Below are 16,589 nucleotides of genomic sequence, written 5' to 3'. Positions count from 1 at the left end.
ACGTTTACGATCATCATGTTCATGTTTTATAGAGCAAGATATATTTTGACTTGGAGGATTTTAGGATGAGAGGATTCCTATATGTTTGCACAACTTCAAGGCCACTCCCTGTGTACCCTAATCCCAGCAGGAATTTCAGTTTTCATATTGGCTGTGACCAGGCATTGAGACGACTATTAATGAAGTAGGTAGAATTTTGTTAGCCACATGCTGTGCCTACTTGCCTAAACCCCAGTCAGACAGAGCTGGAAACGGTGGTTTGATAACAAATGATGTAATTTTCCCAGTAGGATGAGTCATGCGATTACCATGCCTTCTCGTTTGTAACACGTCGCAGATGTAGACGACTGGCCATGAAACGTAATGAAACAAAATCGCTGCCACCATTAGTTAAGATTACGCCCATTTGCCCCTCACCCCTACCTAATTGCCTCTTGGATGCGCCGGCCAAATGACCATTGTGCCGATCTCTCCAAGCCAGATCATTTCATATTAATTTGGTACTATTTATTTTCTGCAATTTGTTAATGGTACGTTTATCTGTCTTATGGCCTGTTCCCTACATGCTCGGGGTTAGGGAGGTCACAGGACATTCATACAGATCGCTTCGGCATGATGACCTGTGCATACAATGAGCCATTGATGTCAGGAGGGCCAAAATCGAAAACTGAAGACGTCGGGGCTTAACAATTTCACCTATCATAATCACCAGCACAACCTGCGATGGTTTCAAGGGAAGAAGACACAGACAGATAGATGAAGAAGAGTCAGAAATTCTCGTCATACATTCTGGGATCAGTAGTTCCGTGACCTTTCCTACCTAGGTCGTCAGGGTCAGTGTTACATCATTAGGGGGGCTACTTAGCCGTAATGACCATCTTTTATCTTCATGGCACGATCGTTAGGATTTGTTGGTGGTGTCGGGGTCTTCATGTAGCCCGGAGGATAAGCGGGTCAGATACAGATCGCGCCACATTTGTGGTCTGGATGGTCATTTCTGTAATACCCTCTGATCCGTAATGGCCATGACTCTTTGTGTAATGATTGCTGGGTCAAAGCAAATGGTCATCTTTGTTCCATTGAGTTGATGATGTTACTTTTTTAAAGACTTATTCATCATCAAACGGATCAAAGTAACATTTGTTTTAGCCAGATGTACATTCTAGCATCCAATAACGATATGTAAGAACTTCTATACATGTGTAGCAAAGTGTGATACCATGACTCACAATCTTTGGCTGTCCAAAAGGATGATCACATTTTTGTTTACCTGGAGGCCCATCCTTTAAACTAATGTATACTGAACAATAAGAGAAAAGGAAACATTAGAATTCAACACCAATCTTTTAAAGTTTGTAACTAATTGATACTGAAATGGAAGCCAAAACAAGTGACTCTTTTTTCATGTCCTACATAAATGGTTGATCACCAACACAAGAAACTGAAATTTCTGTGCTAGAAGCTTTGGACAGTCTTATTCCAATTTCCCCATTCTATCACCTCTGTTTGGTGAAACTGACCAGATAGAATCTATTGATCGAAGCTGACTTTGGTTTTAAAAAATCAATGTGGATTACATGTTCACACCTATAATGAAATATTGAACATTTCGTCGGCTCCGCAATATCGTGTCTGCTTATTACACGATATAAGTTATAACTTCGCACAGTGGGGGGAGCGCTATCTGTCAAACTTACAGCATGTTTTTTCTATTAATGGAAAATTGCCCGAAGCCTACCCCTGGGTGGATATTACCTCTCGTCATGAATAATGGCCGGGGGTCAGCGAGGAATGGGCGCCACTCAACGCGAATCATGGAGGCAAAATTCAAGTCGTGCTGGCCATGAATAATAGATTCTTACGACCAAGATGGGATGTGAAGAACACACGACCTGGCCATTCCACATCAGGTAATGTCCAACTAACATTCACCCTACACAGAGAGACATAACGGCTTTCGTGTAACTAGGTTAGGACTGTCATAATTTAGGAAAGTTTCTGTTAAGCTATAGTGGAGACTTTTGGGGTAATATCAAATTAATAACTGGGATCTTAGCGCATATAGAGGTGTGAAGAGGGAAAATTACTCTCCAGACAAGGCCTGTCAGGGGTCATTAAATCTGCTATTAATACATCAACAGGTCCATTATTCATAGACATTCAATAAACACGCACCTGTCGGGGCTTTTACTTCTTTAGGTTCAATAATCTCAGGTTTGGGTCGAAGGAGCATTCTTTCCTTTAGCTCTTTAGGAGGCACTCGGTAACTTGAGATGAAAATTTGCAATGAGCATCCTTTCATTTGGTCAGAATTAAGAATATGATTTCTGTACATCAAAATGTTTTGTATTTGGTCAGACCAACTACATTAGACAAAGCTCATTACCTTAGAAACCAAGACTGTTACATTTTTCAAAAGATAAATAAAAAGTAGGCCATTGCTTCCAATCCATTACTATCCGCATAGCAACTGGGAGCCGAAAAAAGGCCAAACAATGCAGCGAAAAATGAAAAACGATAAACGCCCTCCTCCCGCCATTGAAACGGTAGATTTACCGTTCACTAGACAATGCGAGGACCCTTGTGCTTGTATTCCCATCATCTTGGGCAAGAGGTCAATTGCCCCAGCCCCATCTAAAAGCCATGATGGCCATAGCTCCGGGCTTAAGGCTCACCTATGCACATGGGGCCTGCTCATCTGGGGAGTAGAAATGCTCATAAATAAAGTGCTATATAGTACTTCTTCATGGGTACCATTTGATTCAGCAGCAGGAAGAAGTTTCTCTACTAAAAGTAAAGGGGTATCCTTTTCTACCAAAGAGTACCCCATTACCTAGCGTAGTAATTCGACCCAAGATATGCTGGGCAAAAAAATGACTACAGCTTTCCAACACATATGGGTTCAGATTGTCTGGGATTACACTAAGGTAATAAATAATACATGGTATTTTTTCCACTAGAATGGCTGGTGTGAAAAGAGAGATTCCTACAGGAAGGAACAGGTTTCTTTTTTCTAAAGTATCAAGTTATTCCCGGATGTGTTCAGAATGGGTTTCTGCAGTTTGAATGGAAGCTGCTAGGGGGAGGATTTCCAATCGAGCAATTGCATGCATTTACAAAGAATCCTTGAAGAAAAGATGGATTTCATTTTAAATCCAGATTATTGTCAATATCTCATCAACTTTCCCTCACTCTATGGCCCACTTCCTCAATATCATGATAATGTATTAATAACTATCCATTTATCCAGTTCCGCTCCAGCCCACAGACTAAGGTTTCAGCATAATCCATCTTTGCAAAGATGACAAGATAATCCCTGCACTAAAATAGTAGGATTAAGGAAGCCTGTACTAGTCAGGATCGGAGGCCCACTGACGGGAGACGTGACCGGCATGCTGACACGTCTGTTAACGCACGCCGCGGCGGCGGGACGGTCTGGACCCTGTCATCCCGCCGCCATCAATCCATCACGCTAACCTCGACAGACTATATTACCGTAATTAGCCAATTGGTCACCATTTGCTCAATTTCTTCGTCTTAAAGGAACGCTATTCCCTAAGCAGTGCAGAAACATATGGTTACGGCGAAACATTCCGACAATTTGCAATTTGTGTTTGCCGTTGATTGGACAGAAAAATGAGGGCGTTGTCCCTAGACACACATCAAGAAAAGTACTGCTTGTCTTCCTTTTAGAAGCTAACCCCAAGTGAATGGGATTTGTGAATAGCTTTCAAACTTCACCCAGTTTAGGGGCCTTTTTCATTATCTCACTTACAGCATCAGCTTACAAACTAACAGACAAGTATTACAACGTCTAAGTTTTCAGGCTGAAAAGAGAGACACGATGCTTTAACATCTAAAAAAACCTTTCGAAGAACCTCTACATTCTAAGACTCTTGAGACTTGTAATTTGTATGCTCCTAAGACGTTAAGCTCTTCTGTGCTACAAGAAGTCCCTGCCGTCATCCCGTCTTATTCTATCAGCTCTTATTGTCATTTGTTCCTATAAGGAATCCTCCTAGATCTGAAGCCGAGCGAACACGCTGGGATATCCCAGAGATTCACAGACTTCAAAGCCTGGTCCCAATCCTCCTGTGGGTATCTGTCAGGCACAGAGTGAATAGTAAATGCACCTGCCTGATGATTCATTTATAACCTGTCCGACACACCCAGACTTACAATACCTATACGACCTACTTCTTACCTCCGGGTCTACCACTTTATTCAAAGGGGTGAGATTAAAGATTCTCCGCCCTTCCCTTTTGCAAATCAACTTCATTCAGGCCTACACCAAAGGTATAACTTTTCGTTTTCTATTCAAAAGCCAAAATGACTATAATAGTAAAAATAGGTCCAAGATTACAGTCAAATTTTAGTGACATCCACCCCCGTCCCAAAATAATGTAGTCATCTGATCAAATCTTTTCCAAAGTTTTAACTAGTGGCATGCTTCACCCTTTCCTTCTACCAAATCAATGTCTACAATTTTCTGGCGGAATTTTCTGGTTTTAGCTCCTCATGAATCTTTGATATTTCCTGGGACCACGCCCACCATTCCGTGACCTACCAGCGGACTATTCAATTTGTCAATTTGGGCGGGGAAATTGAAGACACATCTGTAGATCTCAGCGATATGACAGGCTTTGTGTTGTCTACCTTCATCAATAGTAATGTCTTTGTTAGTTTTAGAGATAAGAAAATATCAGGATCAAATAACTCTCTATTAATCTACGTGGACTCAACAATAATTAAGCTTAATATCTCTTTTTCAGAAATAGGTTTCAATATTTAACAAAATTCTGACAATTAAGCCTTTGTTTCGTTACATAAATCCGTTTCAAACTAAACAACAAAATATTCGAGGCTTCTGTCAATACAAAATGAAGGTCTCCCCCAAATGACCTTACCAAAGGCACCTGACATTATCCACCAATCAGCACAGAGAATTGGGAGGTCATAGGTCAGCAAATGATTCATTCATGGCCGTGACAGAAGGTCTGACATGTATTATTCATAACCTATATATGGATACACTCCTATTGACATGACGGATTATGGAATGCCTTAAATATGATGTTACCTTTGACATATGCCCTGTTATTCTTGTTACAAGCTTTTTTCGGTACCAAAGACAAAAGAGCAAATAAGAAAATAGTTTAACAAATATGGTGTTTGAATGTTATGATACTGTGACAGGCCTCACCTCTTTGATGTGTTTTAATTTGTCGATGATGTTGACGATGGTGGCGTCTTCTTTGTCTACTCTCAATTCAGGGTTGAACCGCTGTGCTTGGAAGCCGTTGTCTACGACAGGGATTGTATATCTGTAAAACATGGAGGGTGTGCAAGGGTTGGTTTTTGTATGACGATGACACAAAGAAAATAATTCCAGTCAAGATTTTATAAATCAATTGATGACTATACACACAGCAAATGACATACAAATCTTACAAGCCATTCTATTGATAAGAGTTGATGTAGGGATTATTGAAAGACACTGATCAATGCGAGATGACTGATAACAGCCTTAGACTGGACAAAGGGACAGTCAACTTAGCTATGGCTTAGCAGCGCCCTCTAGTGAGCAGTGGTATGACAGCAAGAATATGTCTAAGTATTTTGACTGGCTACAACATCACAAAATTCTTCAAAGAAAGATTATCATTGACAACATTTTGACATGGCCTGCAACTGTGAAATGTAGATTATCTTTAGTGTTCAGGTGATGATGAAGAAAAAAACAAACGGTATGGTATTAAACCTTCAAGATAAATAATACTCTAGCAGAATAGTTTTCAATGCAGGAAAAAAAAGACGTATTTTATTTGTATAAAATGTTTTTCATGGTCTGCATTAAAAATGAAAATGAAATATGATACTAAATTATCTGCATGAAATCAGTTGTGAAGAAATAACACAAAAGGTGAAGTAGAAGAGCGCTCAAAATGATACAGCACCATTTTCTATCATGACAATGCTCTTCAGTAAAAAGATTTAAACAAAAAAATACTGAGGGAAGAATCATGGAACTAGACGGGAGGGACCATAAAATTGCAGAATTGAAAGCTCTGTAATGTTTGAGGAAGAAAACAATGAAGAATGCAACTTCTTGCAAAGGTCAATAGTGCGCCCTAATGCAATAGTGCCTCCTTGTGGAAAAGGGAATCACTGCACCCATGAAGAGGTACTAGTAGTGTATCTCCACATGGTGAAGGTGAAGTCTTCTACTTCGTATAGCCAAACAGGGGAATTGATATGAATGCTTTACTTATGATGTTCATTGTAATGATCACCATGAAAAGTTTATTCTATATAAGGAAAGAAATAAATCACAGAAGAGTGTAGTTGACTGGTAGCTCGATAGAGGGCAATTAAGTTCCATTTTTTTTACATCATGTGACCAATGACACTGTTATATCTCTACAAACTGCTAGGTGGCATTCTTGTATCACCATTAGAACAACATGCAAATGTATATTCAATTGGAATTTCTGTTTGGAAACAAGGCTTTGAAACCATTGGCACATCAGTTTGCTGCAGTATCTTTTACAGCTGCTAGGTGGCGCTTTTGAACCAGTACACTTCCATTTGTAACAGTCAACTTGGCACTGTCCTCCCCTTTCCCATGACTTTGGTAGGATATCTATGTCCACTCAACTTTCTAGGTGAGACTATTTTACCTACCAGATACCTTCCCTGCTCCTTATTCTTTGAGATATACCAAGTAATCTGCTATCTAGCCAAACAAACCTCAAGTGTGCTTCAAACCAAAGAAACTAATAGCCTCCTGGTTAAAACTCACTGACTCAGAAGTACCGGAAAGTCACTGGCAAACGTTCCACACATGTATTTTTACCGTTCCACCATACCTGTCTAGTATATGCGAAGCATCCAGACAGAGAAATGCTTTGATCATCTGCAGGGGAATATTGGCCGTAGTCCCAGCCAAGCGGTGTAGGCGTCTACAAACTTTGTGCAGACGCCTGCAAAAATGTTTGTGTTTGGGGTCACAACATGATTCAGGGGGCAGATTGGGATGGAAATACATACAGAATCCTGGCACAGTGTGGTGGGATCGGGCTGGGATCGGGCTGACATCACTACTCAGGAATTTCTGACAACCTAGTTTCATCAAATGAACTGTTTTCGTCTTTAACATACAACCACAAATGTTCATTCCCCAAAAGACAGAAGTTTACTAAAAAAAAAACATCTACAGTTGTCCTTCGCATATATATCTATTCCCATAATAGCAAATTGTGTTTCGTTCTTTTTAATTTCTTAAGCAGGAAACCATTGAGGAAACAATTTGTAATTTTGCCCAGGAATATTTGAGATAAAAGCAAATAGAATTGTATGCTGGACAGATTTCTTAGCAAACTTTATGTGTCATGAAGTGCTGATGAATACATTAAGGACTTTGATATAGCAAGGAAAGGGCAGGGACAGTCACTGGAAAGGGCAGGGATAGTCTGTGTAAGTTGAGTTTAGAATTTGAATCTCACCCACTGCAGTGCAGTAGAAAAACAGAGACAATCTTTGAACTATGATTCAAGTAACAGTTGTCTCTTTGAACTTGGGAAGTTATTTTCCATATTCTCATGTTGTTACTTCAAGTTTCTAATGATGGTACTGGACACTTTGGCTAACAAATCTTCTAGATGTGACATGCTACATAGAAATTCTCCTGCTATCTATTGTAAAATATCTCAATCCAATAAAGAGCTAAGTATCAGCGATATGTAAGAATCATTGGAATCTTTTGCTTTAGCATAGAGTTGCATGCCTTAGCTCAGATAAAGGACATTCCAAAAGTACCTTGGGGGACCAAATGAAGACATTTAGTTTTATCAACAACTTTCTGCCCAGGGCCAAGCATCTTTTTACATGACCCCATCTTCTTACACGACCCCTAAGACAACCTTTGAAGACCTTAGCTGAGACGTGTCATGCCGCACAGGTAGTTATTCATAGCCAAAAGCGGTCATTGTTATCATCTGGACTCACTGTCCCACCGACAGACGTTCATCCGCGCGGAAAGACAGAAGTTGAGTGCCCAGTGAGCCACCTCGATGCCTTATCTCCCATCTGCAACACGCACCGCGGTATTCCCCCATCTTCAAATTGGTCGCAAAACATTCACGGCATGTCTGGGTTCGCCATGGAGATCGGGACGCGACGTCCGACGCATATCATCTACTTATCTGTAGGTATTGACGAGGGGAGTTTCCGTACGGAGTGATGGCGAGCGTGATGCCCTTGCCAGCTGAGATCGCTAATGCAGCGCCCACTCGGAGGGAGAGTACAGAGAGGGATTGATGGCAGCGGACCATTCCTGATAGATGGAATCTCGCCCACCAACCTTATCTAGACTGGGATCTGCCTGTTTGGTCGCCTATAAAAAGCTTGCCCCAAGGTTCTGAATGCTATCTACTCTACCCTTTTGTGATTTGTCGCCACTCTTAGAGTAAATACCCCATGGCTACTTTGGAATACCAGATCTCTTTATACATGTTCACTTACACCCCCCTCCCACCCACGCTCTTACACATGATGTAGACTGGTTGACCACTTCATACAGCAGACTATTTGAGCATACCTGTGTCACCAGCCAACAATCTTCCATCAATACACATAGTGCATCATTTGTTATCAGTTTTCCTGCTGGACATTCTTAACCTTACGTGAATCAGCAAAATAAGTGGAATGGAAAAAGAAAACTGAAGATTTATAAGAACCTCCTTGTCAAAAATCATGACATTCCAAGTCAGCAAAGATCATTTCCCTCAGGGAAAAGAATCTAAGAGCAATAAGACCTTGCATAAAAAATTCAACACAAACATGTACCAACTTCTCCTTCAGTTTGGACTAATCAAGTTTCACCTCTTGGATCTTTCTCCTTGCTATTTTCGACAAGACCAACCTGCCGTGATTCTTCAATCTTGTTCATTAATAACCAAACACACTCTAGATGCATTTTTACTGCCCCGAGTGCCCTATGACCCTGACAGTAACCCCATAGGAGCGACATGACAAGGTTGGTCAGATCTCCTCACACCGTACACAACCCCGCCTCAGCCTTCTATCCCGTCGCTCAGACAGACTGGCGTCGGGACCACTCTAAAAACCTCTTCTGTCCAGTGCCGTTATGATAATCAAATTTGCTCAGAGTTATTGTCTACCCTGCTACGTTATTGATACAATTGGTGTCGGAGAAAAACCCTTTGATGATTTCTGATCGTATGTTTTCTGATTGCATATTGATCACGTCCTTTTTCTTTACGACTGTCACGTCATGATCCTACGTCTAGACATATGTCCAGAAAATTATTGTTGCTAATAAAACAGGCTATCCGCCACCAAAACGACCATGCCATAATAAATATCTGATCATAGGAAAACAAGCAGCAAACACAGTTACAAGAAAAGCACCATTTTCTCTCACAAAACAAAGCCTACATTTTCTCTAATATTGTTGAATTTAGAATTCCTTACACCTTGTTAAAGCATTGATTTTGTGATAGAATATTCTGTTTCATCCAAGAAAATGACCCAAATCATGAAAACTGCATGAGCCTTTTCACAATTTAATAAATCCATAAAAATGGCAAGTTGGTGAAACTCTGGAATATTTTTGAGCCCACTTCAACACATTTACGGTAAATCTAATATAAACACATCTTTCTTTTCACACACAGACAGGATGACAGCATTTTGTAGTGGCCACATGCGATAGCCTTCGGTGCAGCCTGGTACAGTGTAGGTAACAATCAGTCACCATGTGTGTTATCTACTGAGCCTTATCTCTCTACACAGGGCTGCCTGCTCTCAATACTGTACGCCATCCCGCCACTATTAAGCTGGGCTGCCACCTTTGATAACGTCCAATTTGGGACTGGGGACAAATTCGTTTGGTTTCAGTTATGGTGCGGGTCAGTTCAAGAGACGGAGAATCATTGATTCTGCATACAAATGTCGATTTTGCTTTCAGCTTTTGTGGCCGTTGTGAGAAAACTAAAAATTGACATCATTGCGTAATGGTTGAAGTACCTTTTTATGTTATCTATCCTTTAACGTAACCAATCAGAAATATGTTGAATGTTTTACGCAGCAATGTAACAGACTTTTTCAGGCTTAATTCTAAGTGATTCTGTCAATTTGAAATGACGTATCAAAGTTAAATATTTAGGTGGCATCAATACTTATTAGTTTATTCATAATAGCCAACATAAACTTTTACAAATTTGTTCAGTATCTTAAAACTTTTTTGTTCCAAAATCTAATCTAGGATACACATATTTTTTTAAGAAGTCATGCTTTTACACCCCTTTTCAGAATTTTGGTACTGTCCCAAATCTTCGGTACTGCCTACCTTATATTGGCTGACACCTTGTACCACAAATTAACTTGTCACCTTGTACCACAATAAACATGGTCTGACACAACTGCTAATCAGTTGCACTAATTAACAACTACAGCGTGGGGAATTCCCTGTACTCCCTACACAAATAAATATCTCCTTCCAAGTGTTGGGCTTGGATGCCAAAGAATGTTGCTGGGGCGCGTCTTGAACACCTTTTGTCACCCATTGAAACGTCCGTGTGATACTTCATAGGCGGGTTACCTAGTGACTGTGGCAGCAAATATTTTGCAGGGTTGTTTCTGTGTGTGGGTGCGGACTGTTGGAAGGTGGCCAGCCAGGGGCAACAAAAGACTGGTAAAGGTCGCGCAAGGGTCATCGCTGGCTACAGGCTACATGATGGAAAAGAGGATTAGCGACTTGGCATCCAATCAGCCAACATGGCCTGTCTTCCTTCACGTTATAATGTGTCTGCAAACTTGTTTTTCAAAGTGAATGGACTTATTCAAGGACAGACCCGGGATTTTAGGAGACATGACACACCAGAACTTACTGATATCGACCCAGTCCGTCCTTGGGTTTTTCCTTCCCTAAAAACAGTTGACGTAGGTTTTTGTTGATGCCAGTCCAATGGGATACACACACTGCTTATGCCATATACCCAATTATTTCTCGACAGTGTGCAACATTTTGATTTGCAAGACAATTTAGATTTTTGGAGAGCTGCCAAAACCTGCTGCTCTACTGTTATTTCTTGTACTTTATGAATCTAATTTCTCCTTCAACATTAAAGTATATATCATACAGAAGTCTCATAAGCCCTTCTCATATCAATCAGTTTAGATATCAACAAAACAGAACTATGTAACCAACCTGGCAGCATTCTGCGGGTTAATCTCAATTAAGCCTTTGTTTACGCACAATAAAATATTGTTTAAACCAAGTGTAAAGGTTAGAGCTGGGGTTAGGGCAGGTCTACAGGCAGATGTGTTTACCCATACAACAGTACCGCACAGAGTTCAGCCCCACCAGTTTACAGTGTGTAACCAGTAAGTCTGAACTAACAGAGCCAGACACACAGGAACAGTTTACCCAACATGTACTTGTCCAGCCAGGTTCTGTTGACTGTCTACATATCACAGCCCACGACCTTTCTATTTTTCAAGGTCAACAACATGGAAACACAGGAAGCTGTCAGTTCTTGTGATCCTAGCCGGGGATGGAGTGGGGAAAAGCTATCTTTTCATCAAACTTTGCAGGTAGCTTTACCTACTTCAAAAGAAAGAGGATATTTCGGGCTTTTTCTCTCATGCGCCTCTTGTTTGAACACGCTACAGTTTATGGGAGTTGGGTTTCTCGCCGTTAAGGTTTGTGTCGTTTAAGATTTATGGGCGGAAGGTTTTAAGTTGGTAAGATTTGCGTTGCCAAACTTTGTTGCAAAACAATAAGCTGGTGACAGGAGAGGTGGAAGGAGGGTTGCGTGAATCGGTTTAAACGTTGACAGTTAAACAGGAGAGCCTGATTGACTTACCTTCCGTAGCTCAGGCCGTTCCAGCATGTTTCCTCCTCGCCTGGTCTCACTGCGAGACTGTCGTCGTTACATATCGTTTCTGCCAGGTTACTGTAGAAACCTTTCGACATCGCTAGGTGTCGCACAAACGTCTGAAAAAGGTCATACGTCAAGGTCACATCGCAAAATCTCTATATTTCGCCTCGTATCATATATCCCAGAATTTCCTCTCGAGCTGAGACGCTGTGGATGTTTAACGACATCATAAAATGGTGGCTACCAGCGTTCCCCCTATTTACTTATCTCGGTTACTCAACCTTAATCTTGTTGCGCTGTCCTTCTGACAAGTTTATCCCCGCACTGTCGCTATCTAATGGAAATCTACACTATGGGAATGTGCGTAACACTTAGCTGTATGGGGCTCAATGGCACTGGGCTGGAATGCTTATTAAGCCAACGCTCCAGTTGGACAACTTTCTTGTATCATTCCACAGTCAAATTTCATTACTGTGCAGGTCTGGCCATCTCAGCAGCTTTGAATTTTTACAAGTGAATCAGTCATTTCAATCTTATGAAAGTATATTTTCATGATTTCTTGACAGACAGGATGAAATATTTGTCCATTGTTAGCCTCTATATGAACTTGAAAAATCATTGTATTCTTTTCGTCTTGATAATCTGGTTGGACTTAACAACTGAAATGCTGCTCTTCTTATACGTTATAGGTCAACGGTGTTATTTCATACACCCTTTCAAGTTCTAGGTAGCCTGAATTACTTCATACATGTTCCATACCTGTATGTGTTCGTATAAGTTGGCTGGAGGTTTGTTGGCTCTTCTGACCCCCCCAGTCAGTACAGGCTGTGAGGCTCTCCTATTTCTCTGACGTGGTCGTCTGCAGGCCTTTTGTACCTGTAAGTGGGAGGGAGGGGGGCAAGACTGTTAGTCACCGTTTCAAGATTGACATACTTTGGCAGTATTTCTCTGTGTGTCTATTTGTCTGGTTGTCTGATTAATTGATGCTAGTTAATTAGCTTACTTGAATTAAAAAAAAGCTGTCAAAACCAAGAATTCCTTGTCCTTGTTGTGACAAAAACTATATTTTGGGCCCCCTGGTAGCCCTCCAAAGTACTGCAGCGGTACTTTCTTTACTCGCATCTTTTTGGAGTGATTATACAGACCTACTCCTCAAACAAAATACAAACTTGCCATGAAAAGACAAGAAACAACTTGAAGGTAAAAATGACCATCTTCAGAAGAATTTACTGGTAGCAAATCTCATTTATATTGCTGGAAATCATTTTAACCTACATGTACAATTATATCGTTAATAAACGTTTGCAACATATATACAACTGCACGTTGTTCAAACTGATCTAATTATGGGTACTTCTTGCTGTAAATAGCAACAGTTGAGCTAATTCAACAAGATCATGCTGGAGGCCTAAATTGTGAAAAGTGCCAGCATACGCAAGTAGTTTTGTTGTGTCTACTTTGCCCAAGTGACATATAAGTGGCATGTAACAAATGTAGCACAAATAGCACCATACCACCATGCCAGAAAGTCTCTCCTACAGTATTTATAGCGGAATACTGCGATATTATTAGGTGCGCAACCTTTATTTTCAGAACAGGGGTTAGGGCCATAATTCTTCTTGACAAAAGTACATGTCCTACAGTCTGTCTTCCTAGGAACATATTAATATTCTATGGGGTAGGAGAGACACACACAGAGTGTTAGTGAGCATTTTAAACTGACTGCAATTGGTCTAATCTCGTGTGTATTCAAACAATCTTTCATCTTTAATCCACAGTTAATCCCTGCCCACCTACACAGTGTGTAGAGTTACACGGATGTGTCATCAAGTGGCTAAGGAGTCGTCCTTTATGTCAGGCAGTCTACAAGCCCTGGTGCAGGGTGTTATTAGGGTTCTCTGAGCCAACAATTGTTTCCTCTTATGAAGGAAAGAGTTAACCTAGATACCATCTTCTTAAACCTTTCATTTCTTAATACAGGAAGTACTATGATTGTCTAACATGACATAATATATATTATTAGCCTGGGTACCAGACCCCAGACCAATCTCGACAATACATTTGTATCTATCGTGCACAGATCTAACCAAGGGGGTTGCTGTAGAACTTCCTTGGGTTGGGGACATTTTTGGCCCTCGAGCCGAGGGGTTAGGCTGTATTATTACATAGTATAGGCCATGGAAACAGTCTGGCATCCAGGCTAAATACATATGGAACTGTCACAGTGTAATGTTTTGTTCTAATTTCCATGTCAGCTAAACAATTCACTAGTCTGATTTTTGTTCAACAATTCCGCAAGGACTAATTAAGTAAAAACTGAGGCAATACATATATATCACAGGATCTAGCTTCCTTCTGTTTGTGATAATCCCGCCTAAAAAATAACTGATAGCAAGGATTTCATTTCCTGTAGGTTTTTCAGTCTTACCACACTTACAGGGTGTACTACTTGGAAGACAGGAAGCTCTAAAGATTTGAAGCAGGTTTTGAGGTTTGGACAACTGCCCAGAAACTAGTAGTTAGTGGGAAAGGAGGAGGGTCCACTTTTATGGAGGATATGTTAAATTGGCCGTTAACTTAATTTGGAACACACGAGACAACACTTTAATATTTAGCTGTAAAAGTTTCTGCCTCTGAAAAGTATCATTTTGTCAGAGGGAGAAATGTACACTGTCCCATAAAAAAGTAAAATATTGATCATTGATTGAATGTTGAAACAATGCAGTCTTTGAAACTCTCCTTCCTTTTATATTCAGATTTCAAATACCTGTAGGCTATACTGTAGTATATTGTAGCTTTTCAAAGGTATAAACTAAATACTAGTATTGTTCTAGTTTACTTATCAGTAATCAATTTGACAAAATGAAAATACTGCTTATAATAATAAAAGGTTTGAGTTCTCTATACAATTATATCAAAGAAAGATCGATACAAAATCCCTACCATCTACAAATGACCTTGTGTTCAAGTAGCTGTATATGTAATGCTATTTTGAATCACAGACCCTAACCCCATCCCTGGCGGATACCCTGCCATCCTGATTATGCAAACTCCCCTGCGTCTGGAAGGTATCACAGGTGAAGGGCTGACTCCAGCCTAAACCCTGCTGTACTTGGCAGTTCCTGGCCCCCACCCGACCCGCCTCCAGGCAACAGCACTACCCTTGTCCATGCATAATTTAAAGCCCATTGAGTGGCTGTAATGTCATAATAAGTCACCCTTACAGTTCCCATATCCCAGCCCTGAACGGTCTTGCAAACTTCATCAATGATTCACAAGAACTCCGGTATAACCCGCCATTATGTGATTTGCTCTCCATTTTGTATATATCTTTTCAGGTCAATCCAGAAACACTGAGTTGTAAGATGAGACCGAAAAACCAACATTTTCACAATGGTCTTTGGTTCATGGCTTTGTTCTTGTCCTTTTGGGCTTCAGCTGTTCGGTCTTTTGTTGGGGTATTTGCCTTTCTAACAAAGCGTGACTGGTATTGTCACCTGCATTGTTCCGTTATGAACAACCAATACATCACTGTACGAAGTGCACAGCCAGGATTGCGCAGTCAGCTTATACTTTATTGATAATATCTGAATGATGTGATTTGCGATGTCCGCTTCAGCTCAAACAACAATGTTACCGCTCATCCCACCCAAAATTGATCGGAAAAATGACAGAAACAAGCTCCGTCATAGAATCAGAGGGTCAAGAACCCATCTTTAATTCATTTCTTGGATCCTTTGTATTCAATATAGGAGGTTTTAATGCTTAGTTGGGTGACAGATTATCGTTATTCTTCTCAATAAACATTTGTCAATGCCAGGTCTCATTGTCAAACATAGAAGGCAGACATAATGTAAATTCCGTTAGAAATCTAAGGGCATGCAAGGTTGTCTGGCTTGCCTAAAGTGGTCTCAATTCAACTCAGTTGGTAACAAAAACTCTGATCTTACAATTGGAAATATACATATGATACAAGATGGCATTGTTCAATTTCTGTTTCCCCCTACTCCTCCTGAAAATTGTATCTCAAGCAAATTCCATTCGAAAATTTTGCTCGTATAATTTCCCCTAAAGCACAGACAGATGTGACCAATATTGTTTCTTACAAACAAACTACAGGACTCTAGCCCAAAGAATGAGAACACACACTGTTAGTAGTTTGACTGAGTTTGGCTTTCAATCACCTTGTGAAAACTTTCTCTCAGATTGTCTTTCAGTTCACATCATGTTCCAAACACTCGAGTCTTCTCAATTCAATGGTTACTTTTAATTTTACAGAATTTGTATTTTGTTATTGATGAGTTGCAAGTGATACAGGAAGAAAGGAAACTGTCCTGTGTTCAATTCTGGCAACATGTCCTCTTAATTAGTTGGAAACCCATGGCCATCTGGTTGGACACACCCCCTACATGTACACCCATCCCTCTGCTAGCTCTATCTCACCATCTGTTCTCTTCCTATCTTCATCTTCTCGTCCTTTCATCTCTTCCCTCCCTCCCATTTACAGCTGACTATCAGATGATTGCATCCTGTTATATTTTGCACACCTGGGTATGAAACCCTTGTGATATGGAGGAAGTTTTTTTAGTGGTTTAGTCCCTTGGGTTCGCATGGACCCAGGGATCCTAATATCCTACCTCTAGCCTATAACCTGGTGCAAATTACACCCCACCCCTGCTGTGG

The 16,589-nt window shown here is 40.6% G+C and overlaps 1 protein-coding gene across 1 annotated transcript in view; it reads right to left on the bottom strand.

The window, feature by feature from the left end:
* Positions 1-16,589, bottom strand: part of LOC118426900 (glypican-5-like) — a 44,453-nt gene that overhangs the window by 17,710 nt on the left and 10,154 nt on the right. The window contains exons 4-6 of the mRNA XM_035836494.1: positions 12,666-12,782; positions 11,892-12,022; positions 5,204-5,324 (exon numbers count right to left, since the gene is read on the bottom strand). Of these exons, the coding sequence (XP_035692387.1) occupies positions 5,204-5,324; positions 11,892-12,022; positions 12,666-12,782 (369 nt within the window). The remainder of the gene's footprint in view (positions 1-5,203; positions 5,325-11,891; positions 12,023-12,665; positions 12,783-16,589) is intronic.

Source organism: Branchiostoma floridae, chromosome 12 (genome assembly GCF_000003815.2).
Source record: "Branchiostoma floridae strain S238N-H82 chromosome 12, Bfl_VNyyK, whole genome shotgun sequence".
NCBI lineage: Eukaryota > Metazoa > Chordata > Leptocardii > Amphioxiformes > Branchiostomatidae > Branchiostoma > Branchiostoma floridae.
The sequence above is the reverse complement of the archived record's forward strand: the minus strand, read 5'-3'. Positions and strand labels throughout refer to the sequence as shown.